The sequence below is a fragment of the Lampetra fluviatilis genome, chromosome 27 (genome assembly GCF_964198595.1).
Source record: "Lampetra fluviatilis chromosome 27, kcLamFluv1.1, whole genome shotgun sequence".
Taxonomy (NCBI): Eukaryota; Metazoa; Chordata; class Hyperoartia; order Petromyzontiformes; family Petromyzontidae; genus Lampetra; species Lampetra fluviatilis.
Genome location: NC_136301.1, coordinates 6,441,806 through 6,468,808, shown reverse-complemented (window position 1 = coordinate 6,468,808; position 27,003 = coordinate 6,441,806). Strand labels below are relative to the sequence as shown.

The following is a 27,003-nucleotide window of genomic DNA, read 5'->3' as shown; positions in this document are numbered from 1 at the left end:
GTTTGCGTGTGTGTCCCACTCGTGGTCCTCTGGTTTTTCCCTCCATATTAAGAATCAACATCATGTGGATTTAGAGTATTTGTGTGCCGTACATTTCAACGCGATAAGCGAACTTCGTTGACCTATCATTTGTGGCCAGGTCGTTTCGGAAAAAAGCCATACAGCCCAGTGGGCCTTACCTGGTAAAACATTTTTATTTACACGAGAATTTCCCTACACTTACTCCTCTGTAAACCTGGACAATATTATATTTATGAAGTCACCTCCCGTACACAAACACCACCTTATCGAACAGTCCAATGTTTAACCAAGATTTGCCCTGGACCAGTCTTTGTTCTCCTGGCTAAACGTTGACCAAGAGGTGTGTTACTCACATTGGGCAGGACATTTTGACGCAGTTTTGGGATCTATGTTCTGGTCTAGCATAAAAAAGGGAAACTTACTTGAATACTTGGGGGGAAAAAAAACCCTGGAAATAATTGCTTCACTCGGCATTTAACCTGCGTAGCTCTGAGACGTTTGTTACATTATGGGCACATTTCAAATGTAAAATTGTTGTAAAGCTCCCAGAAGCTGATCAGAATGGTTACCCGAACATTTTTGAGCGTTGGGAGACCTCAAATTACGTAACCTCGCAACAGTCTATCACAGCTGTTGCTTATTTCTCACGCCCCCAATTACATCATTGCATTATAAAACCTACCTACCGTTTACTTATTATTTTAGTTTCATTTGTAGTTAAAATAATTACAGATAAAGTTTAAAAACATATCCCTGACAGTGTTTTCACTTTTAGTGGTGATCACAGTTGACGATTCATTTTTTGCCTTAAGGTCAAAACAATAAGATTGTAAGAGTCACATTTATGTAAGTGTACAGTGAAAATGTCCTCATTTTATTTAAATTTCACACCTCTACATTGCAGCCAGATTTTGTCTCGTAACCAGTTTTATAAAATAATGTTTGCATTTTATCCCCCTGTTTCTATAATAATTTTGTTTTATTTTACTTTCATTAATTTTAATGTTTTTACCTACGTGACTTTACCGAAAAAACCTGAGAATATGAATCTCATAACCCTGTTTCGATTCCCAGAAAGACGATGATGACATGGGATTAGACAAATAGACACTGACGAAGGAAAATGAACAAGCGTTAAAGTGTATAGAGAGGCATGGAGAGGTGTGTGCTTGGATTTATACTGAAATCCAGATAGAGCAACAGGATTAAGAGAACATACAAGTTAAAATGCATTGATTGTGAAGAAAATAGTGGGTTTGGGCAGTACATCACTTGTGGAAGGGATGGTAGCTGATTGGTGAAACTGATGAAAGCACAGCCAAAGGAGGGAATGTGCCCAAGAAAATGACCACCATGGAGATGAAGTGATATCAGATTATCTCATATGCAGTAGCGAGATGGATTGTCACAGCACGGGACCATTAAGCATAACGACGACTTGGGGAAACCTTCATATAGCTGAGAATGAGAGAAATTACTAAATATTCATTTTGTAACTTCACAATCACAGCCTGACCTAAACCATGGTTACGTCAAGCTTTGTCTAAAATTGCACTTTAATATATCACACCTCATTCTTCAGGCCTGGACATTGCACATGTATCTGCCCAGTTGAGGATGGGGCCTTAAATGGTTGGTCACTGGGTGCTAGCATCGATTAATGAATTATTGTAGGTATGGCCACGATATATTGATCAAATAAGGCATATAAGATTTGAGCAATTATGGTTTGTGCAACCTGTTTGCAAATAATGCTACATTTGGACTAATTGAGTGAAATATAATCGATGCAACTAGACGTAATTAGATATGCATTTGTTTTAAATCTAATCGCTACAAATGTTGATAATTGATAAAATCATTGGGGGGGCGGTGGGCAGAGGGTATAGGCCACTGTTCTTCCTTGCATGGCCCCACGGGCCATTGGTGGCCTTTAGTACGCCCCCTGACGTCCGGCCTTCAATAATACACATGTGAAAACACCCCCCCATCATCGTGCTGCTGTAAAACCTATAATGGTTTCAAATGTCTGGTGGCCCTCGCACTGATGTCTTATTGGCGAAAGTGTCGTCCCCCCCCTGAAAATTAGTGAAGAGAGCTGAGCTAGATGGTCACATGCTCACTCGGCACAGGGTGGTAGAGGGGAGGGCATGCCATGGGAGTTTGGAGAGAGGGGTGACTAGGATGTAGCAGGCAAGGCCGAAGACAATCAATGCTACTTTAATGGATTAGGTGTGAGGGTAGGAGCCAGAGCTGCTCCTTAGCCACGCATTTTGGGGTAGAGATGGGGCAAACATTGAAGTGGTTGTCAAATGTTGGATTGGTGCCGTGTCCCTTGGTACTGGAGTGGGGAGGATGAAGGAAACGCCACAGCTCGCACGGATTGTATATGGGACACAAGTATTGAAAGTGCGCGTGGGTGCTTTCACACGCATATAATGTGCACGATGTATGTCACCACAAGTGGTTCCTGATAGCTATGCTGTTTTTGATACTGGCTGTCTCTTCAGATAACACTGGTCTACAGCCAAAATGCTTCCAAAATGGATGTCCAACTTTACTAATTCTGGGTCACTGAGAATGAAAATGATGCTTACAATTGTTGATTGGCTCTAGTTTTCAAGATATGCTACTGGATCAGTATATACGACCCTTGACTTGGGGATTGCGGAGAATAAGTGAGTTATAAAAGGAAGGGATCTAAAATTAAACCAGAAATGACTAAAATGCATCTTTGACTGGATCTATGAATAAATCTATGACTGGGTTTGGACAATACTTGCTTTTTGAGCAAAACAATGAATGCTGCAATCTGAACCTGGTATTGCATCATATATGATATGAATTGCATCATGCTATTCCTTGAAGTCATGGATGATGCAATCATAACTAGTCTTACATCCCTCTGCTGAACAAATTGCCCTATATCAGCTCTAGAAATCATGCAGTGTCGTGCTCTCTTATTTGTCAGTGTTTGATTTTGCAAAGGGACACCTGTTTAGCCCAAGTAAGCAGAGATGCCTCGTACTTGTATGAACAAAGCCGATAACTTCTGCTATGTTTGTGGTGAAGTGACTTTTGCATCATAAAAGCACAGTTGAACTATTATGGTTAAGAAAGCCTATCACCTTTATTTTGGCTACAAAAATTGGAGATCAGGACAAGATGTGGGCCCTACATATGCTGTTCAACACTTGTGCAACAAATCTTTGCCAGTGGTTGAACAGGAAAAGGAAATCTATACCTTTTGTGGTGCCAATGATTTGGAGAGAGCCAACAGATCATATCAGCAATTGTTACTTTTGTATGGTGCCTCCAGTTGGGAAAGGTGTTTCAAAAAAGAAAAAGTGACTGTGCATTATCCAAACATTCCATAAGCTATACGCCCAGTACCCCACGGAGAAGGACTGCCGGTTCCTGATGCACCAGAATACTTCTCACTTGAGTCAGACGAGGGAGAGGTTGAAACTTCTGGTCCTGGACCATCAAGGTCACATGACCCAGATTTCTTCCCATCCTCCTCTGAACCACACCTCATAACACAAGCTGATCTGAAAGACCTTGTCAGGGATTTGAAACTACCCAAGAGTAAGGCGGAGCTGTTGGTCTCCAGACTGCAGCAGTGGAATCTCCTGGCAGGTGATGTTAGGGTTTTTATGTTCTGTGATCATCAAAAGGATCATGTTCCATTCTTCATGGAAGGTGATCTTGTAGCCTGAAACAACATCAATGATGTGATGGCAGCCCTCAACATCGTTCATGATCCAGATGAGTGGAGACTGTTCATTGATTAATCGAAGATGAGTCTTCAAGCTGTTTTGCTGCATAATGGCAATGTTTTGCCATCAATTCCAGTTGGTCATGCAGTCCATATGAAGGAAACCTATGACAACATGAAACAACTTTTGAGGTGCATGAACTATGACCAACATCAGTGGCAGCTTTGTGGCGATTTGAAGGTTGCTCTCTTGCTTGGTCTGCAGACTGGATACACAAAGTACTGCGGTTTTCTCTGCGAATGGTGATAGTCGTGCGAGAGATTCCCACTACATCAAGATAGATTGGCCACTCCGACAGTCATTGGAGCCTGGGAGGAAAAGTGTTCAGCATCCACCACTGAATCAAGGAAGATTTTGTTAGCACCCTTGAGTCTGATGAAGAACTTTGTCAAAGCCATGGACAAAACACAAGCAGCTTTCAAGTACCTCCGTGGAATATTTCCAAGGTTAAGTGAAGCTTAGATAAAGGAAGGTGTCTTTGTTGGTCCTCAAATTAGTAAACTTCTTAGAGATGATGCATTTGACAGTGAACTGCGTGGCAAGGAAAAGATCGCATGGAACGCCTTCCAGTTAGTAGAAACAAGGCAGACAACTACAGGGAGTTGGTGACAAACCTCCTCAAGGCATACAAAAGCCTTGGTTGCAACATGTCACTAAAGATCAATTTTTTGCACTCTCATATAGATTTTTTCCCACCGAACTGCTGAGCAGTGAACGACGAGCCTGGCGAGCGATTTCACTACGACATTGCAAAAATGGAGAAACGCTATCAGTGCACATGGGGGCACCCATCAATGCTTGCAGACTATTGCTGTACAATGGCAAGAGATGTTCCATTTAATGAATACAAGAGACAAGCCAAGAAGTGCCGAGTAGACACTGAATAAGGACTAAACTATGTACATATATACGTAATAGTTTTTTGCCTTTTGTTTCACAATACATTTTATTTCTAACCCATTTGCTGATTTTTTAAGTGTTACATGAACAGGACAGGTGACATGTTATACTGGTAGGAACGAAGTGGACCAGACCACCAATAGATTATATCGTCCGTCCGTCCGTGTATCAACATCGCCCCCTACTGCAAACACTTGGCAGGACCCTATAAAAACCTTTTGACTCAGTGGGGCTTTCCTGGCTTAACAAGTGTAATAATACATTATGTTTATATTCTTTGGTTATTCGTTCCTACCAGCCCACCTCGCAGGGTCCTGTTCATGTAAAGTAACCATAAACACATGAAAAGACCAAGGTTTACAATTTGAGTAAAACTCTATCTACACAATATACATAGACGTAAATTGTAAATCAGTTGTTTTAATTGTCATATTTTAATTCAGCATATCAAAATCCATAATAAACACCACATCTAATCTCAGAAGCAGATGACATCTCAAAAATTGTAGACCAGTGTTATTCGCAATGTGGTTCATTAGACTGGCTCTGTGAGCCTTTGGCATTAACAGGCAATACAAATTATTCTAATGGTGTCTCCCATTGTTGCTTAGGTCTTAAAATTAGTATCTGGCAAAAACATGAGAATTCGGGAGGCAAGGGCAGTTTGCTGTGGTCCGTGCAACATTCCCCCACTAATCTGCCGATTTGACCCTAATGGGATGCAGCATCAGGTTAACATTAAATTGCAGATGCTGTCCTCTCATTGAATCTTGTGTGGCCCCCCCGTACGATGCAATGGGCTTTTATCGACTTTGCAGGAGTATACGCCTCGTAAAAAAAATAAAAGAAAAGGAGAGTGTTTTTTAGCTTTTGATTAAATACCTTAAAGGAAGTTGAAGCCTAAAACAACTAAAGAGGTGTTATTTCACAACGTAGCTTCAAACGTTGTGTTGGACAGCCCTGGGGAATACAGATGAGTTGTGTATCTTGACAGAATTAAGAGGAGCTCAGTTTGCACTCATGAGTTTTACCTGCTCTCCCGTGAGGGGTATGTTGAATTGGATCGGGGTTGCGGGGCCGCGACTTAAGTTGTGATTAATAAACAATAAAATATAACCCAATAAAAATTGAGGCTTCCCCAAAATCTTGAGCTTTTGTGCCTGACTACAATAAGAATGATGAAGGAAAACGTTCAACAGGGACTGCATGTCAAGGGAACGTTTCCTGGTATAATTGCAGGCCACAAAGGAGAACCACTTTCCCTTGCGATATCGAGGCAGTCATGGTGGTCTAGGGTGCCACGGTGGCGAGATGTTAACTACCTCGCCTGGTATACAGGAGGTCGTGGGTTCGATCCCGACCCTGACACCTGCTGTATATTTGGAGTTTGCATGTTTTCCCCGTAGTCGTGTGGATTTTTCTCCGGGTCCTCCGTTTTTTCCCTCCACATTGAGAAACGTGCGTTTAGAGTATTTAGTTGTTATGCATTTCCACATGATAAACCACGCTTTGAAAAAGAGCTATGTAGCTCAGTGGGTCTTCCCTGGTAAAATTATAAAATAGTTTAATAGTCTAATTTTTTTTATCGTTTGGTTTCTATGGAGCCACTCAATCAACCTCATCCATTGTAAACAAAGATATGCTTTTTGTTTGTTAATATCACTACAAGGGCTAGAATGATTAACTGACAAATTTATTTATATTGATTCTTAAAGTTCTTAATGCACTCAGCAAAAAATTGCAAATGTAAAAATAGCTTTTCTTGTGTCATCATTAAACATAATCCCTGCAGCCGTTAGAGACACTAACCTTTCGTTGAAATGGTTCTTCAATCGAATCATGACCCTGAAATTGCGAAGACATCGAATAGTCATGGAGAGCGAATTATTTCACGCACTTGTGTGTATTTATGTTGTCGTTTCAGTTACACAGCACGCTGATAATTTTAAATTCTAAGTAATCTGAGAACAAAAGTTTCTTATAACCACACACTCTTGCGACTCACCGCTTTATTGTGGATAGGAGGATTTGTCGGACATCGATGTTCGGTTGGTTTCGATAAAATACACCGAGGAAGTGTACCAAGGTGATTGTGACATTGAAATGTTCAGTCACTCCCGAGCATCTGCTGTATACAAATTTAGAATTAATTTCCAGTTTATTATAAAGGTATTTTCTTAAAAATACTGAAATTCTCTCAATCATCAATTGGTTCCATCAAAAAATGTTGAGTTTTTATTATATACATTTGACTTTTATTTGAAGGATTAGAGATAATGGCCAACAACATGGTTTTCCAAAATATATATTTTCACGATACACTTCATTTTTGACGAAATGACAATTGTCACAATTTATGTGTTTTACATTATTCTGTAGTGGAATGGATAAGTGGATCACCTCTATTGATTGAAAAATAAGAATAGTTTTTGCCCTTTTGCAAGGAATCAAGTCAGCATTAACCACACGCACTTGTGGTGAACATGCAAGCAAACATGCTTGTAATCCAAAGCACTCGTATATCAAAGCACTTCTATATCAGTTGTGATCACGTGATGCTCGACAGACAAAGCGTATACACGTACTACTCGTATTGCAAGACCTCGCTCGTCTATCAAATGAATATTTATTTTAAAAAATGTGCTCGTCTTGAAAAACACTCATAGACCAAGTTACCCGCAATTCAAGGTTTTACTGTATATGGCATTGTCTTTAAAACTGATTGGCCTACGCCAGAGACGGGCTTCGTTATGGCCTAGTTTCACTATTGTCGGACCAGAGAACAACGCCAAAAGGCAAACAGTACAAAGACACTGCACGTATCAGAGCATTTATAGCTCGGAGTGAGCACAGGCTATATCATGGGCTACCTTATGATACCTCTATTTTTCATAAGTGGTGACTGTTTTTTTTTTACTCTGGGATTCCCGCCATCACGCTTATGCGCAATCATAATTTTATCTGTAACAATTTCATCTAATTTTATTTGTGGGTCCATATATATTGACACTTCCCATGTCTGCAACTTACTGAGCAGAAGTTGATACATTGCAAGAGTATACACTGCGTATGATATGAGCTTATTACATGGACTAATTTCTTTAGAAAAATGTTTTGTATTTAGTTTGTCCTTCTCACACCCCCCCTCACCTCCGATTATCACAGTTGGCAACGCACGTTGCATACATACACTTTTAGAAATGTTGTTCTATTCGTTTTGAATGCTTCAGTTCTATCATTGTGACCACAACGCAATTCGGCTTGGTATAGCCACGACAATCTGCTCAGCGGTGTGTGGAGCTGTGGGGCGAGTGTTGGTCTTTGTTGCTGCCTCTTTACGAGCATGTGCGTGCGTCTGTGTTTCTGCCCTTTCCCCGTCCGCTTCTGACCCAAATCTCACAGAATCAAGTTCCCGACAAGGCCCGGCGCATCCTGGAGCGGCTCGTTAACCAATTCACCAATTCTGGTCGATACTGGAAGACCTACATAGAGGCAGAGGTTACTATCTTTTTACATTTATTTTTATTTTTAATTTCTTTACCAGTGTTATCACTTGAGGGTAAAGCTATAAATGCACAATGCATATAACATTGCTTTTAACAAAAAACGCCATATATTTAAATTATTATTTGTACATTGGCTTTGTAATTATGCGTTTTCGGACGCTTTATTTGCATCGTGCTGCCTTGCTGTTGCAACACCGCAGTGTTGTAGCGAAAATGACAATTTCGTCAAGTTTTTTGTTTGTTTACACATTGCAAAACTAAAATAAACTGACAGTTATTTTACGTTCGTGGAATGCAGGTTGCCGATACTGGCAATGTTTTTTTTTACATTGCAATTTTAACCAATTTTCCCTCCCCTATTGTAAACGCAGGTATTATAAAAAAAACACAGTCACCCACAGCCGCGTTAAGCCGTGGGCCAAAAGAGATAATGTACGACCGTGCCGTTTGGCTACGTACTTTCAGATTCACTCGTGTGAGTATCTTCAACATATTCCCCTTCCAGCGTTTTCTTGCACTGCGGCGGAGACAGCGGCGCTGCGTTTTTTTTGTTGCCGCTGAGTCTGCAAGAAAACCTGGTCTGCCGTGCCAAAAAATAGGAATCCTCACGTTTTTAATTCATACGGTTAGCGTGAAAAACGGTGAAGTAATATCAAATTGTGTGAATATTCTTCAAATCGCCCGAACAAAATATTATACCCTTGTAAAGAAACTGTAATGTTTACCAAATAAGAGAAAATATGGTATGTTGTCGGTGATTGGGTTTAGCGATATATATTTATATTATTATTTTTAAACAATCATACGTGGTGGGTATTGAAAATACTTTTTTTATATATATCAAGCAATCATATTGCAAAGAAATGTTTGTTGCATGTTGGAGTTGCAACAACATTAAAATGTGTATATTAACGTCTGGCTGTGTGGCCCTGACTTTTATTCACTTGTGGTTGTCTGAATTTCCTGACTCCTGTGTCAATTTATTTTTGGGCTAAAGTGTCCTTTTATTTCTAATATATTTCAATAGTACATCTTATCCCACACAAGTGTTTCCTTGTCCTTGATACCCAGAGCGAGCTTTCGCCTCATGTTTATTTAAAGTGCAACTTTTATCTAATCTCTTAAACCATTTACGTTTGCTTCTAAAATATGTGCGTGTGTGTTATTTAGTGTGACAATGTCTAAATAACTGACTGTTTTGGAAAAATATTTGCTGTAGGTCACGTGATTGCGTTAAGACATGTTTTCGTTAATGCATTCGGTTTGCTCAGGTCAGTGATGCATATAACAGGGTTATATGCTGCCGATAGCCATCGTGAATTGAGGGTTATTTGTAGATCATGTTATTAAGTCTATTTATTTGTATACCATTTTATGTAGAGTTAGTATCTTTTAAACTTTTGTCTCGTGTATGTGTGAACACGTTTGTGTTTTGCAGTATTTTGCAGATACAATATTACGTGCGCCTATTGGTGTGTGTGTGTGTGTTTGGGCTTTTGTATGTTTGTGCATGCAATCATGAGTGAAGAGCGGTATGTGAATGGGCATGCACAATTGAATGAATATGAGTGTACATGTGTGTATGCATGATGGATGTTGTCTGCAAATATATGTACTTGGGTATGGCAATGGATGCATGTATGAATAAGATTGCGTTTGAAAATACACTGGTGTGTGTGCGGTGCGCATAGTATGTAGAATAATGTATGAGCGTGTGTCATGGTCACAATCTTAATTTAAATTGCATCCAAACACAGAAACGTATCAACACGCTTCACAGCAAAGTTGAAGAGTTTAGTGAGTGAGTTTGGATGAATGAAAATACATAAAAACAGCAATGAACATGAATAAAAATGTGCGTGTGCATGCGCCAGTGCGAGGTTTCGGTCGTGGCAAACGAAGTGGCATGGTCATGTGCGAATCGTTGCGTGTGCTTGTGAAACTGCACTTGCATGTACGTGGCCTGCGTGCATGCTGTTAAATGCACTTGCGTGTGGCAGTATAACAGGGGTATGTTGTAGAGTGTAATTGCGCATATTCATGCGCTCACAGCCAACACCGGTGACGATTAACTGAACTGGTCTTGGGCCTCCACTAGGTCGACTAAGCCTCAAATGAGTACCTGGTATGGTGTATAAATAACACCACTGGGAAGACAAAGGCGACTGGGCGTGGTGCTGACCACCCACCCCCTCGTGTACCGTACCAGCCTTCATTGGTGCTCGCTAACAAGCAGTTAACATCGCGCCATGGTGGCGAGATGTTATTGCCTCGCCTGGTATGCAGGAGTATGTTCGATCCTGACACTGACGCCTTTATATTTGGAGGTTGCATGTTCTCCCCATGGTCATGTGTTTTTTTCCGGGTCCTCTGGTTTTTCCCTCCGCATTTAGAAACATGCGTTTAGAGTATGTGGCTGCTGTACATGTCCACATGATAAGCCACTTTGTTGAGCTATCATGTGGCCAGGTCGCTTCTGAAAAAGTTAGTTTAGTTTACGTGCCCCAACAGTCTGTTAAGGCTATACGGGGATCTTTGTGTGTGTGTGCATAAATTTGTATGTGTGGAAGTGTGGATGTATGCACTCATGTATGTATGGATACAGACACTTTTTGTGGTTGTGTGTTCATGCACCTGCACAGGAATGGCTGTGACTACGATTGGGAACTTTCAGTGATACTGTTTGTGTGCGCCCATTTGTAATGTGATGGTGAGGTAATGCAGAGAAATAAAAATAACACCGTGGAAATTACTACCCAGTGGCAGATAAGTAAACTCAAAGCTCGATATTTTTTTTATCTAGGCCACAGATCTGAGATATAAACAGGTTCTCTGAAACTTTGCAAGTCTGCTGGTCCGAGTTGGTCTCGGGCTCTTTATGAAGGAACGTGCAGACAAAGCTTTGAGGGCTATTTGGCGTGCTAATGTGAAGCTAACCATCCCCCCCCCCCCTCTTTTGTGCCTCTAAAACAGAGTTCTGAAGCTTTATCAGCTATTTATCTTTGTAGGCTATTGCACAAAGGCCCCGTGATGTCACTTGTCTGTCTGCCCACATTATTGACATGTGGCTGTTAGGGTCTAAAGTGCAGTCTGGGATGGTAGGTGGTGCACCTACCTGGTACATTTGAGGGTGCAATGAGGAAACAATGAAATTTCAATGCAAAGTAAAATGCAAATTCAACTCGAGTGACATCCGCCTTCAGAATTTGTCCGGGGAAATTCGAGAAAATGCTTGGATCTAGATCGAATTCAACTAATTCATAATAAAAGCCGGTCTTCGCCAGGCACAAGTTTAAATATATAATTTGCCTGATATGATTTTTTACCATTTTTATCTACGATCAGACACTAACAACTACTCCAATTTTCTTTATTTTTTTGCCAGAAAAAAACGATTGACGACTTTATTCAAACTTATATTTAATGATGTACCCATCAGAAACCGCTAAATTTAAAGATACAATTTTTGTATTAGAACAAAAATGAATTAACTTGATTCTCTATGATGGGGAGCTCTTATCTTCAACCGTATTCTAATTTTTCCGATATGAACATAAAATACGTATTTTAGCGTTCAAAACCGCTTGAATCCGAAATATCTCAAGAACAATAAAAGATAGAACAATGGTTCTCACTTTAATTTAATTTTGCTGTTTAACGCTCTATCAAACGAAAAAAAACGCAATCATATACTTTGAACGGTTTCTGAATGACATGCACAAGCATGTTTATGGGGCACTTAAAATCGAGATTTTGGGGCCTTAAAATAAAAAATCTCGGATTTTTAGATTTTCTTCCAGTTTGCATCCTAAAAGCTACATATGTACCAAATTTCTGTTTTGTACCTCGTTCGGAAGTACCCGAGAGGTTTGTGAGACATACAGATGAAGGTCTTTATTTATACAAAAACTCAAGGGCCTCCGAAAAAAATTTGACCATGTCTTTTTTTGATTGTAGGATAAATAATTTAAAATAAAAATTTTTCTACCATATGTGACTTTACCAAAAGAACCAAAGAGTATGGATTCCTGCAGTCACGAAAGCTTCAAATTAGCAAAGATATCTTGAATAAATATATTTATATAACAGGGATATGCATACTGTATATACAGCGACAGTCATGTCAATGTCAGTCGGTTTTTTTCATAAGGTGTGAGACATTCACACTGGAGATTAACTTTGAGCGATTTTTTTCATTGCAAAATTAGCAAATAACAACGTCAAATTGTGCTTTCCGTACAATGTTATTCTCGATAGAGAGTAGCAGTGCAAGGGGGAAGACGAGGCGTTTTTGTTATACGCGTGAAACAAGCGAGTGACAGCGCCAGTAGTAACATTGGTGGGGGTGGGGGGCAGCAGTCCCAACTGTAGAAACGAGTGTTTTAAAGTTAATCTTATTTAGGTCAATTTATTAACCTCAACTGTGACAGGCCTGTTGAGATTGTAAAATTGGGGGAGAATGTTTTGGCAACTGCACCACCATGAATTTATTCCAGAAGCTGCCAGGTTACGTGGCTGCTTTGTTGATTTAAATTCTATTAACTCACTGACGCAGCCATGGATCTCATGTTCTGACTGGGAAATGTATAGGTACAAGAAGCCGGGGAAACACAGCAAATTAAATATCTTGAGCAATTTGAATAATTGGATGCAACTCGGAGCATTTGATAGAAGTATTTTGAGTAAATATCGTGGAGAGAGCTCAAGGGAAGGAAGGCCACGATCGCCGACGAAAGGACACGGCACGTGTAGAGAGAGGAGGCTGCTGTATCTTTGTTAGATGGGGGGGGGGGGGTACTAACTTTTAGACTTTCATCACAGTACATTATACGCAAATGATGTACGCTTTGTACCACTGTCACGACTACAGTGTCTCGGGTTTAAAGTTTCCCAAGCCGTATCGTCGCAAAATTACGTCAGCATGACTCCTTTTAAGTCGGCGTGCACGAGCAGCGTTCTCTTTTCTGCGTGACTGCGAACGCCGTCCACTTTGACTCATCTTGAGCCGTATGTCCTCGTGTTTCTCTTTTAGCTCGCCGTTTGTAATCCATGTGATCCCTAAAACATTTCTTATTGTTTAAACATTTCTAATTAACATCCAAATTGTGAAAATTGATAGGCTTACAATCTCTACCATCGCTCTCTGCACATCACTTGCCCTGCGCCCAGTCTCACTCTCTCGCTCTTTTCCTGCTCCCCTTCACTGGAACCAACTCCCACTGGAGCACGTGAAACAATCACCTTCACTATAACCGGCTTCCATTCCTCCATTCAAACAACCCCCATCATCTCTTCTCCCTTGCCCAGCTAACTGTTAGCCTCTAGCTACGACCAGGTTTACCCCAAACCCTATCGCTACCCCAACGCCTACCACAACCCCTATCACTACCCCTATCACTACCCCAACCCCTCCTTAACCTTCACCGGTCCTCACTGTCATAACCATAACTACACCACTTTTTACACTCCCACTCTTTATTTTAACAACTGTCACCTTACGTACAATGTTATAATTGTTCTTCTTGGTTCTTTCGGTAAAGTCACGTAGAATGGAAATAATAAAATAATAAAAACAAAACATAATAAAATACAATTCTCACGACGTTTCGGCCACAACACAAGCAGCAGTCCTTATGTTTTATTTTTTTACATTTTATTATTTCCCTTCTACGTGACTTTACCGAAAGAACCAAGAAGATGAATCCCTGCAGTCACGAAAGCTTTAAATCGAAAAGTTATAATTGTTCTAAAGCACTGTGGATTAAGGTGCGATATAATGAGATGAGATCAAATGGTCGGGCTCTCTTTATTGGCGTTTAGAAACTTCTAGTCCAATATGTCAGCTCGAGCGTAGTCTTCATCAACAATTCTTGGCGTCTGCAAATGTGGGAGCATACTAGTGTATAACGCCTCTCATCCACAAGGATGTGACGGGAGGGTGTCATTGGTAAGATCATTTACAGATAGGAATCCTTGTATTGGAGGACAAATCTTTGATGGCCATTGCTTCCTCGTTATGGGAGTCTACGCCCTGTAGTGAGTGATGTGACACCAGTCCCCAATTGTCAAGGCAAATTTGGCCAAGCCTCGTGATGTGTTTGGCGTAATGCATTTTAATAGGAAAAGCCAATTACCGGGCAATGTCACTTGAAGGATGACTGTTCATGTTTAATTTAATTATATTTTCCAATTTAAACAAACAATTACTATTTGCTGGATAATGACACAAGAAGGCATGGAATATCTCTGGTTCGGAGTACATGCAGTCTGAATAGAATTTGTAATGTTTGCGTTATCTCTTCTGCAAAGATATGCGGCAGGCATATAGTGAAAAAGCAAGCACCTCACTCTTGGCGAATATAACCCAATTGCGATTTGTAGTCTACCTCTTAACTCAAGCGACATTGGAGTTGAACCATCAACTGGCCTATCACTTGCTTTCTAATCACAACTGGCAAAAGCAAAATATGATAATTGTTTTTTTACCCTTTTATCTGGCAACAAAACTGACACTTTTTTACAAGGAGTCATGTTTGCATTGACCACAATACCTGCGGTCGGATTGCAAACAAAAAACACAACTCTAATAATGTATGCACTGTCCTTGAGGAATTGATTGGTCCACACCCGAGATAGCTTTTCTAGTCTCCATGGTGTTGGACCAGATGGAAGTCTAACCAAATTAAAATGCAAAATTATTGAAAGCCTCTCTTCGGGACACTTGTTTTAAATACTAAGAAACGTGTGCGGGCTTTATCTGCCTTTTAAATGTTTAGGGTGCGACTTGTTTGAGGCAGGTTACAACTTTACATTTTGCGAAGCCAATCAAGCTCCGGGCCATCATTTATTTATGGTGGCCAAACTTTGCGCATTTTCTTAGTTTTGTTCATAAGCAAAGACTACTCCCAGTTACGTTTGCGAAAAGGTCAGCTTTGCCAACCCCTTCTGTAACTACGAGAATTAAATTAATCCACCATTGTCTACATGAATAGGACTAATGTCATTCACAGAATACACTTAAATCCACAATTCATTCCATTGTTTGCAATTTGGCTGTTTAATCCGGGGAATTTGTAGATGAGTAGATGACTGCACACATGGAGCTATATTTGCATCTTTTTTTTTATGGCCAAAACATTTTGCCTATGCGTTTTTCTCCGTTGAGAATAAGCATTGGTACGTTTTATCTTCAGGCCAAAAATATGGCGAAAACATTTGGCAACGTGTTGAGTCAAGCTTGTACTGTGTTACTCCTCGAGTATCAATGCTATTCTGTGAATGGTTATGATTTCAAGGTTATGTATTTTTTTTAAAAAGGAAACAGGTTCATAGTGCTGTTATACCAGTAAAACAGGAACACAGTCCTGTTATCTTGGCAACAATACAAGCCGGATTAGCAAGAACGTATTTCTTTTTAGCACTTTGCTTTCATGGTGGTAATTGTTCCTGCTCTCGCGTGCAGGTAAGGGGCTATAAAGGTTCATGTCAGGATTTTTAAAAGTCACCATTTTTGTTAACTTGCACATTTTTTTTTAGGATACGCGCAATTTGTGCGGCATTTACGCACGATGATCGGTTTCCATAGCCTCTGCGATTTTTTTTAATGATGCGTGCTTCGAGCTGCACTTCAGAATCGTGTATTTCGAATTTGCGTAAAATATTGGGTTCACGTGACCTGCAGCTTCCAGAGGTGCTACGATGTGCCATGGTGTAAAATAAATAATTGATTCTTGAATCGTGACGGTTAATTCATTTGCAAGTGGAGAGGGGGCCAGGGGCTGATGGGTACAGGCCTGTTTCCTGGGTTATAGCCAGCGATAATGTTTTGCATTCACCAAAATAGCGAGAGAAGCATGTATGGATGTTGAACTTCTTTCGCAACGCACGTTAGACAACCGTGATAATCGGAGGTGCGGGGAGTTTTATAAGCAATCGTGTAATATAATATTTCACATCTTACTGCAGGACGCAAACGCGAAAACGGACAAGTCTTGACGTGGCCTTATCCAAGCAATCAACTACGAATCATAACTTTGATGCGAAATCCCACGCTATAAAAGTCTTCCTGACAACTACAGTTGTAATCTCAGGACTGACGGATTAAAGATGTTCAGGAAATATCGTGCTCCATGTGGGATAGGGGCCATCCATTTAGTACGCACGCATGGAGGGGGGAGGGGGTTAACCCAAATGCGTACGCTTGCGTATCGGAGGTCTACTGACAATGTGCGTACGCATCGGAAACGGGGGTGGGGGGGGGGTGAAGCCTCGAAAATGCAGCCGGCGGTGGACTATCTGCTTAAACACGTTAATATTATTAATCATTGATCGTTTCTGCGTGGATTACATATCGGCCATTCTATAGTATTCCGGGGGGGAGGGGGGTGCGTCAGGCGTACGTACGCAGGTGGGGGTGTAGAAAGTACGCGTGCGTACAGGGAGGGCGGGAGGGGTCAAGTTTCGACAGATTTTTGCGTACCTACGAAATGGATGGCCCCCATCTTGCGTGCAAGAATAATTGCCGTGGGTAACGGGATATAAACATCACCTTTTTACTATCGCCAAGTTAAAACTGCGATTGGATCGGCGTTTCTATACTTCCGTGGCGACGGCTAATTGGGTTCACCATGAAGTGCAATTTGACCACCGGTCCGACGTGTGGTTTGTTTTCATCCCAGTTTTTAAAAATGCATGTAAAAAAAAGTAATTTTACATTGGCCACTTTTTATTTCACACGAGGGGAACAGCTCTCGTTTCGTCTCAGGGGAGAACCGGTGGAGCAGTCATTATTGCTCCGCTCTGCAGCGCCACGGAGCGGAAACATATTCTCTCGGGGCCCCCTTTATGGTCGCCTTTACACTTTAACACGCAGGCTTTCACGACCAATGTCCTTAATCAAGTTTTTTTGTGTTAGATTGCATAAATAAAAATGTGTCGTGAAACCATAACCCAGCCAATAATAGGTACTTCCATTTTCTCAGCTGTACGCGATCCATTGTAGCTTCTGTGACAAGATTAACCCCCCTCAGGTTCATCGCACCTGAAAGGCTCACAGTGATGACATCACCTTTACCCCCCTATTTAAGACCGATACGGGATGAGGTTGTTGTAATCACCAGAGAAAAGTCATACTCTGTAAACGTTGTGGGTTTACTCTCCCAACATCAGTGTGCTGTACGAGTAACTCATTTGCACGTTTTGTTTACGTGACGAACCTTACTAATCGGCTGGTGGCGGGTTTAACGACACATTTACACGGTCGAACAAAAAAAAAACTTTTGTTGCCTTTACGCTGCCTGATGGTGTCTTAAAGATGCCATCCGTTGGTTGCGTAAAGGGCTGCTCCAAGCTCCAGGATTGGTCACGCAACCCAATCGCTCTCGACATCGCGCAACTTTGTTGGCTGCAACTGCACTGTCGTGTGTTTTTGCCGTGCCCCTCACAACCAACTCCTGCCCTCTTTCTGGTTAGCTAGCTACCGCCCCCCCCCCTCCCACTTGCATCAGGATTGTAACAACCGTATTTCGCCAAGTGTCACATGGTTTTGAGTATGCTTGCAGTTAGTCTCGTCTCTACTTTGAGCAACCCAATTGCGCAACTGATCGCTTAACTGGTTTTAGAGATGCCCACACGTGAGAGCGATTCAGTTGCCTGCAACCAAGTTGCGCAATCGATTGCTCAACCAGTCGTCGAGACGCCCAGTCACGAGAGCGATTCAGTTGCTTGCAACCCCAGTTGCTTGCAACTCCAGTTCCTTGCAACTGTTTGCTCGGGTGTGATTGCTCTACCTTCAGGAAAGCCCACCCCACACTTGGCGCAGAGCAACTGTTGCCAGCAGTGTTGCTTTGTCGTCGCTCGACATCGCTCTGCGTACCGTCGCGCTCAACCGCACCGATCGTCGGTCGACGAGCCAGTCGCGAATTACTATGGCATTGTGTGGCTCTGGCTCAACCACCCTGGCCATGTATCTCATTCCATCGGACGGCTACTGCATGAAGTTAACGCTGCCCTCGCTTAGCCGGCACCGGAGGCTTCTTCGTTAACCGAGGAGGAGCTGGTTTGCAAACGAGAATTTGTCTGCGGTGCGACGTAAAGATTGCGCCGATCGCGCTGTTAACGGGACGTTTGGGAGGAGAGTCGGGCAGGGACGTTGGCGCATTGGTTCATAAAGGCCGCGCTGTGAAATTCGATTTTAGCACTTGTGTCAAATCTGGTTTTTCTTAAGTGGTCATTGACACGCTCGGCATCTGCATGTACGTATGTTGAACTCCTTTCGCGCCGTACGTAGCCAACCGCAGCGTGTCGGCGACCGACCGTACGAACAACCCGGCGTCATGGGTTTAGGTTCATGGCCACGGTTAACATCAGTGGGCGAAAGGTATCTGAACGGGTCCTCTTGGCTCTTCCTTCACGTTCAACCTGTGTTGGCTAGCGCAGTGAAGTATGGGCAAACATCTTCCATGACCGGCGTACAAAGGGGGGAGGCCTTCATTCAGCACTGGGTGGAAAAAGGGGGTGTACATTTTTCTAAGTACCGCAACTCTACAGCGTATCAGGCAAAGGCCTACGTTGCCAAACCCGTGTCGTTGAATGTAGCCGTGCAATAGTTGTAGTGGAAAGGCAACACAAACATACATTAAGGATCTTTGTTAAAGATGTCAAAAAACACGTCAATAACGACACGCGAGGTCTCTGGCCTTTGGTGTGCTCTGAAGGAGGCTCGTTACCCGAAACGGCACCTGTTGTGTAGTGTTCCTTTTTAGGGCAGCGTGGTTTGACGAATGTGTCGGCAGTGTTTTTAACACGAGGAATGAGATCTCCGTCGATTTCGCTCTGTCGGCTACATCCTTCCGCGCGCTCGTATCGCGTTACACTGACATCACGCACGCCACGTCTTCCTCTCGGCTGTTCAAACAAAACGTGGCTTTGGGGGGGAAAGAGAAACGGTCACATTTCAAATCTCGTCTTAGATTGCATTATCTTTTCCATAACCCTTGAAAATGTAGTTTGATTGGTTGTATATAGTGTAAGTTCAATTTGTGTCTCTGGGGGTGCCGTGGTGGCGAGATGTTAACTGCCTCGCCTAGTATACAGGAGGACGTGGTTTTGATCCCGACGCTGACGCCTGCTCTATATTTGTAGTGTTTATGTCTCTCTCCTCGTGGCCGCGTGGATTTTTTTCCGGTGTCTCCGGTTTTTCCCTCCACATTTAGAATCAACATCGCGTGTTTAGAGTATTATTTGGCTAAAATATTATTTGGCTGCTATAAATTTCCACGTGATAAGCCAATTCATTGAGCCGTCAATTGTGATAGCCAGGTCGCTTCTGAACATAAAAATGGTTTAGTAGTTTAGTTTATTCTTTGGTGAAACCTGACTGGCACAATTTAATCACGCATTACACATCCATCACGACGCCTCACACTTGAGACAAGAAGTTGTTTTCTCAAGAGCTGACATGTTTCCTAAACAAATCGGAATATATTTTTGTACTTTATATACATGTAAGATGCCGTCTAGTGGCATCATAACGGAAAATAAAATTAATGATAATGGTGATTAAAACTGTTTCATAATTCAGCCACTTTGTCAGTCCACTGCTCTACGAAGACCTCCCCCACACCAATGCCAGTCATGGGAGTTGTTTTACCATACCTCGCCACGCTGGAAGCCAATGGCCAGATCAGATATCACTCGACGCTGACGGTGGGCTGAGCCAAGGAATGAACTCGGGTCGTCAGGTCCATGGAAGAGAAGTGTACGTACGTTGAACTTCCTTCGCACCCTGCGTGGACAACCGGGCTTAAACGGAGGCGGGGGAAGTCTGCGAACCGCAATGCTGCTGCTCGACTGGACGCGGAATAGCGCTCTTTAATTTCTATTTTCAGCGTGGTCTACACGCGTACGATGATTAGGAAGCTTGACGAGAATGGGACTTGATCATATATGTCCACCGAGTTGTTTGGTGTGCGATTGATTAATTTCAAGACTTGAATATATAAAGTGGACCTTTTTAACTCGGGAATAATACTGGCCACTGTTGTATTAAGCTATATATTGGTGTTTTCATATCCGTGTATATTTTGCTGGCGTACATAACATTACAGCTCGTGTGATGTGCAGCTAATGCATTCGTGAAACAAAACTGATGCTGACTTATTCATAGCACATCGGTGGCCCATTTTTGCATATATTACATAAATTAATACTTTCTTAAATGTCATGCGTTATGAAGAAGGCCCATTGCTCAAAACGTCGCCCATATACACTCATATTTATTTTTAGACCCGCCTTGTTGTTGACGAGTGTGTTGAGTTATTTCAGAAATGCTGTGAATCTCGACGGTTGATTTGCTCTATTGACGTTACGGCGTGTGAGTTTGTGCATACCTTTAAATAAATCTGCGTGAAAACCCCGTGACTTATTGTAGGTGCACGTTAATTGAATTCAGTTTGCGACGTTGCACGTGAAATGCGAGCGATGCGTGAGTCCCGAATCGAGCGATGCGTGAGTCCAGAATGTACCGTCGTGTTTGCGTTCATTTCATGTCGATTTCCCCTGATGTGTGTGTGTGCGTGCACGTGCGTCACCTTGTTTATTTGCCCGTACTGTGCTGCAGAAATGACTTTGCTATGCTTTTCCCCTCTTGTGCTGCGTTCCAGATAAAATCCAAACACTTTGACAGAGTAGAGAAGGTAAGCTGCGTGACAACCGTTGTGATGGGTCGGGGGGGGGGGATGCCCAGACCAAAGAGCTGTGAATTTCGCTGCTTTGTCGGTTCTTAACGCGACCGATCGTTGTTTTATTGGGGTTAACCTCGCTATGACTATAAATCCTGTCGAAGCCGGACTAATTAGAGTTATTTTCTGGCTACGGGGGATGTCCCGCATACTGGAAATAATAAAATGTAAAAAAATTACCGGATTAAAATGTAATTTACGCGTAATAACATCGCCGCGCATTTAATTATTACTTGATAGTGATTTCCTGCTCATCTCTGGCAGGGTTGAATCCAGTCTTCAACTTTGTCCAGAATGCCCTTGTGATTTAGATTCCTAAAGGTGTAACATCACATGAGCAGTTAAATTTCGATTTAAAGCTTTCGTGACTGCAGGGATTCATCTTGGTTCTTTCGGTAAAGTCACGTAGAAGGGAAGTAATAAAATAATAAAAATAAAACATAATAAAATAATTCTCACGACGTTTCGGCCACAACGCAAGCAGCCGTCCTCAGGTGAACGGCTGCTTGCGTTGTGGCCGAAACGTGAGAATTATTTTATTATGTTTTATTTTTATTATTTTATTCCCTTCTACGTGACTTTACTGAAAGAACCAAGAAGATCACATGAGCAGTGCGTGACAAAAATGGTTTCGGTAGTGAAAAGTGTCTGGTGCAGGCATTCTTTTGTCCACTACATTCAAACGTGAGCTTGTGGAGCGTATGTGTGTGTGTTAGTCTGCCTAGTGTTGTGTGCGCATGTGTGGCACAGTAGGGGGCACATGTGATGCATCGGGCCAGTCATCTCAGTGAGTCAACCCATGGCACCTGGGTCTGTCCCGTGACCTACCAGTGGGTGTTCGACACTTCGCGTGGTCTTAACGTGCACATATCCTGGCGCAAGCGACGTGATGACGTCGCCGCCACATCTTTTAGAATGGCGGCGGCGGTTGTTGTTGCGTGCGTGCGTGGTCAACAAATGCCTGCGACTGGACCACGCGCCGTGGTACCGCTCCCACCACGCTTTGTGGCCGGATCGAGTGGCACGCTCGCCGACGGCGACCGTGCCCTCGCCGAGAAACGCTGCCCAACGCTAACGCTGGGGCTCCGCTATCTTGTGTGGAGCAGCTGTTCCAGCGATGTCTCATGAAGGTTCTGCACATCGATTTGTGGAAATGCTACCTCACCTACGTGCGCGACACCAAGGGAAAGCTGCCCAGTTTCAAGTGAGCCTCTCCGCCGGATTGTTTTCACGGTTTATTAAACTCGCTCCTGGCCCCACACACACCCTGTCTCCCGTACATCGTATCTTATCTAGGAATTTATATAGCGTGTTTGGTCAAAGCGCTTTACAAGAATTATAAATGGTGCGCTAGTTATTGGCTGTTGGGGAATAGGGATTGGGTTTGAGTGTTGGGGAGGGGAAGGGATGGCAAGGAAGAGGGTGATCATAGGCAAAGGGAGGGGCGAGGTTAGGAAGGGCAAGAGGAATGGGTGGCAAGGGAGGATGATGAAAGGGTGGGGCAAGGTTAGGAAGGGGAAACGGGAAGTTGGTTAAGGTTTTAACGATGCGGACAGGAAGTAGTAGAGGGATACGACACATGGCCATGGCACGACTTTCATTCTAGGAAGCCGTTGGGAGCTACGCACCGCAAAATCAAGATTGAAAACTTCTTTCTTTAGAACTACTTTTTGTATTTAGTTTGTTTTCCTTCCCCCGCACCTCTGCGATTAGCACGGTTGGCTACACACAGTGCGAAATAAGTTCAACACACTTTCGTACATTCGCGCTCATTCTATTTATCGTGCGTTGTGGTTGCCGCTGTAGGCTGGGTTCTTTCGCTCCACGTGTATCGGAGTGGTCGCGAGAGAGCCACTGAAATTGAAATGACGTGCCTTTTGGTGTCAAGTGACCACAACTCCCTTTTAGCCCAACAGCGAGCCTTAGCGTTAGAGCGGCGGTTCTCAAACTTTGTTTTGGCTCGTGGACACTCAGTCGAAGAAAACATTTCCACGGACCACCCAGCCACCCTCCACCCCTGGTGACAAAACGCATTCACTTTTCTAAATACCACTAGTACAAATTGATTCGTATTTACCGGAACTTATTTTTTAAAATATATATAACTCGGTTATAAGGTTTTTTTTTTAGCGGTGGCATCTAGATCTTAGGGTCAGGGTGGTTTGCCTAATGTAATTTAAAAATGAAACATCATAAGTAAAAATATTAATTTCGTGTCCGAAACAAAAGGGGTTATTAACGATTTTGCTATTGTCCGGATCAACCTGCGTTGACATCGCAGCCCCCGTGGACCCACCCGGAGGACCATCGCTGTCCACCCTGTGGTGCCCGGAGTCCACGCCTTGAGAACCATTGACCTAGAGAGATTGGCTTTCTAGTCACAGGATGAGCTCCGACGAATAGATGCAGCTCAGAGAACCCAGCGTCACAGAGCTGTTGTTTATACAGCAAGCTCGCCGCCACTGCGCTAGCCGGAAAGCACGCGCGGTTTGTGCCGCATCGCTTGCCGGACATCTGTGAAATAGACCTTTACAGCTCATCGGATTCCTCCAGGATAAATGTTCTGATTCTGATTTTTGCACGTAGACTTGAGACTGCGAACGCGATACCTTCGGGCACGGACGTTACAATTATTCTCCACCTCCCCGCCACCCCCCTCCCCCCTGCTCCCCTCCTCGCCTTAGAGAGAAGATGGCTCAGGCCTATGACTTTGCCCTGGACAAGATTGGAATGGACATCATGTCTTACCCAGTAAGGCACCCACCCACCCCCCACACCCCCCCCCCCCCCCACGGCTTATCGGTTGAAGTAAATTGTATAAATGTTACCGCATATCAAGATGCCGTGCAGGAAACAGCGCAGCCTCGCGTCGTTATAAATCGACATTCACTTGGCGTTATCATTGTGCTTGGACTGTAATTGCAAACCTGACGTTGATTCCAGTGTTTTAATGTTTCTCTTTTTTAGATCTGGGTTGACTACATCAGCTTCCTTAAGGGGGTGTAAGTACCTTTATGAAATATTATTTGCCAAGGTCCATCTATTCAAGCCTTTGGGTCTCTCTTGCAAGGCTGCTTAACATGGCACTCAAAGTGCACCTAGTCTGGCACAAGCTCAGCGGTTATGTAACCGCCACTTAAGTGACATGTGGTAGATGTTGTTCAAATAATTACACCACTTGTTTTGCACGTGTGTGAGGATTTACATACGGTTGGAAGTGGAAGTGCAGTAGATAGCGCACTGCACTGCGATCCCGGCACCCCGAGTTCGAGTCCCGGCCGTGGCTCACATCAGGGGTTATTTTCTGAACCGGTCTTGGGCCTCCTCTAGGTCGATTCAGCCTCGCCTGAGTACCTGACACACGGTGCTGGAAACATCAGCACTGGGTCGGACAAAAGCGGCCGGGCGTGGTGTTGGCCACGCACCACCTCGTGCGCCGTGTCGGCCGAGGGGTCCCTAGGGTTCCCGCGAATCTGGGCGTCTGCCCTGGGTCCCGCGCCTTGGGGGGCCCCGTGCTTCGACGTCACGGTAGTGTCAAATGTAATACTTCCCGTTTAGTTTCAAAGCGTCGGCGGGGGGGCGGCCCACACGCTATGATTTGTCCCAGGCTCCGCACCCCCCTCCCCTTTGGACGGCCCTGAGTGCCGACCTTAATCGGTGCTCGCTAACAGCGCTAACCCCGGGGCAGTCTCTGAAAGGCTTTTATCTTTGTGTAGGGAGGCGGTGGGCTCGTACGCGGAGAACCAGCGCATCACGGCCGTGCGCAGGGTCTACCAGCGTGGATGCGTCAACCCCATGATCAACATCGAGCACCTGTGGCGAGACTACAACAAATACGAGGAGGTGAGGCTTCGAGTGAGAGCATGTACGCACGTCGAGGTTTGCTCGCACCGTACGTAGCCGACCGCGCTAATCGGAGAGCAGATGCAGCGGCAAACCCTCCGCGTGTTAAGGGGCGCTGTGCCCGTCGAGACCACCAGCTGACTCATGTCATCCTGCCATCTCGCCCTCATCATCATCGGCAGCAGCAGCCACTATCTCATACCTGTCAACCCCTTATCAGTGCCTACCTTATTACTGACCAATTTAGACCTTATTAGTCACCATGTGCCCTTATAAATCCTGCAAAGCCCCATCACAAGGGAGCAACACAAATAAATAAACACATTTTCTTAGCCCGTATTGAAATGGCTGCACGCCGTATGGACCTGAAAACTCAATTTCCCGGTACAAGAATACGGGTAAACCGTATGGGTTGACAGGTATGTTATTTATCAACTGCTGGATGAAGGCCTGCCTCTGTCAGTACCATCCTTCATGGTCCCACAATGCAGCAGTGCGTCTCGCTTTTGAACACGAGCTGATCACATTGCTTAAACTAAAAACTAATCAAATTTTTCATTGTAGCAGGTAAGGCTCACTGAGCTATACAGCCCTTTTTCAGAAGTGACCTGGCCACAAATGATAGCTCAACAAGTTGCTTATCACGTGGGCATTTATAGCAGCCAAATACTCTAAACGCATGTTTCTAAATGTGGAGGTAAAAACCAGAGGACCGGGAGAAAAATCCACATGACCATGGGGAGAGAGGCACGCAAACTCCAATTACACAGCAGGCGTCAGGGTTGGGATCAAACCCACGACCTCCTGTATACCAGGTGAGGTAGTTAACATCTCCTAGCCACCGTGATGATGATGATAGAGAGACACACAAACTCCAAATATACAGCAGGCGTTAGGGTCGGGATCGAACCCACGACCTCCTGCACACCAGGCGAGGCAGTTAACATCTCCTAGCCACCGTGATGATGATGATAGAGAGACACACAAACTCAAAATATACAGCAGGCGTTAGGGTCGGGATCGAACCCACGACCTCCTGCACACCAGGTGAGGTAGTTAACATCTCCTAGCCACCGTGGCGCCCATCCCCTGGGGTGTAGTCTTCACTCGATGTGTTAGCTGCCATTGGCTGTCACCAGTCTCATCCGTTGGGCATCATTCTGTCTGGCGGTGTGTGCTGCCCGATTCTACCGACTTTTTCTCAACAGTCAACATGATACCTCGGACTTGCATTTGTCTGTCAGAGTGTAAGTTTCCTTCCTGTTTCTCTCCATGCTTCTCTACATACTCTTCAGCTCTTGTTACGTACGTATGTAAGTTGAACTTCTTTCGCACCATACGTAGCCAACCTTGCTAATCGGAGGTGCGGGGGAAGGACGTTGTTCAGAGTCTTGGAAGCTTGTATCTGAGCCGGGTACTATTTGACGATCGTGCGTTTGTGTTCTTTGCGCAGGGCATTAACGTGCACCTTGCCAAGAAGATGATCGAGGATCGGAGCCGAGATTACACGAACGCACGCCGCGTCGCCAAGGTGGGTCTGGGGGTATATTGTAAACATTTATCGAAGTAATAAACCTACAAATCTACAATGCATGGAACTTTCTGGCCATAATGCCGGCGAGTGTTGATCATGTGGTGGTCACCGACATGCTCCGGGTATGGTACAGATAAGCTGTCACCTCTACCTTACCCGGAGCGTGTCGATAGTCCCCTATGAGAAACAGACTTTAACCTGAGTACTAAAAGCTAGTTTTTTTAGTTGTCTTTACATCGCTGCTGTCGCCGCATTCATTAATCGATTACAACTCTCTGGCATCGCTGCTGCCGCTGCACGTTTTGCATACGTGCGTGCGTTTCTGTGCGTGCGTGTGTGTGTGCGTGCTTTTCTCCCCGCGACCAGGAGTACGAGACCGTGACCAAGGGGCTGGACAGGAACGCGCCGTCGGTGCCGCCCCAGAACACGCCGCAGGAGGCGCACCAGGTGGAGCTGTGGAAGCGCTACATCCAGTGGGAGAAGGGCAACCCCCTGCGCACCGAGGACCAGACGCTGCTCACCAAGCGCGGTGAGGGAGGCTGCTAAACTAAACTACTCAACTAAACTATTTTTGTGTTACCAGGTAAGGCCCACCACTGGGCTGTATAGTAGCTCTTCTTCAGGAAGAAACCTGGCTGTCACTAATGATAGCTCAAGGAAGTGGCTTATCGTCACGTGGA

The 27,003-nt window shown here is 43.9% G+C and overlaps 1 protein-coding gene across 1 annotated transcript in view; it reads left to right on the top strand.

Annotated features, from left to right (window-relative positions):
• The window catches only part of CSTF3 (cleavage stimulation factor subunit 3), a 51,768-nt gene that overhangs the window by 9,775 nt on the left and 14,990 nt on the right, over nt 1-27,003 (top strand). The window contains exons 3-10 of the mRNA XM_078869149.1: nt 8,103-8,198; nt 20,869-20,901; nt 22,053-22,150; nt 23,631-23,697; nt 23,914-23,948; nt 24,663-24,789; nt 26,243-26,320; nt 26,690-26,852. Of these exons, the coding sequence (XP_078725275.1) occupies nt 8,103-8,198; nt 20,869-20,901; nt 22,053-22,150; nt 23,631-23,697; nt 23,914-23,948; nt 24,663-24,789; nt 26,243-26,320; nt 26,690-26,852 (697 nt within the window). The remainder of the gene's footprint in view (nt 1-8,102; nt 8,199-20,868; nt 20,902-22,052; nt 22,151-23,630; nt 23,698-23,913; nt 23,949-24,662; nt 24,790-26,242; nt 26,321-26,689; nt 26,853-27,003) is intronic.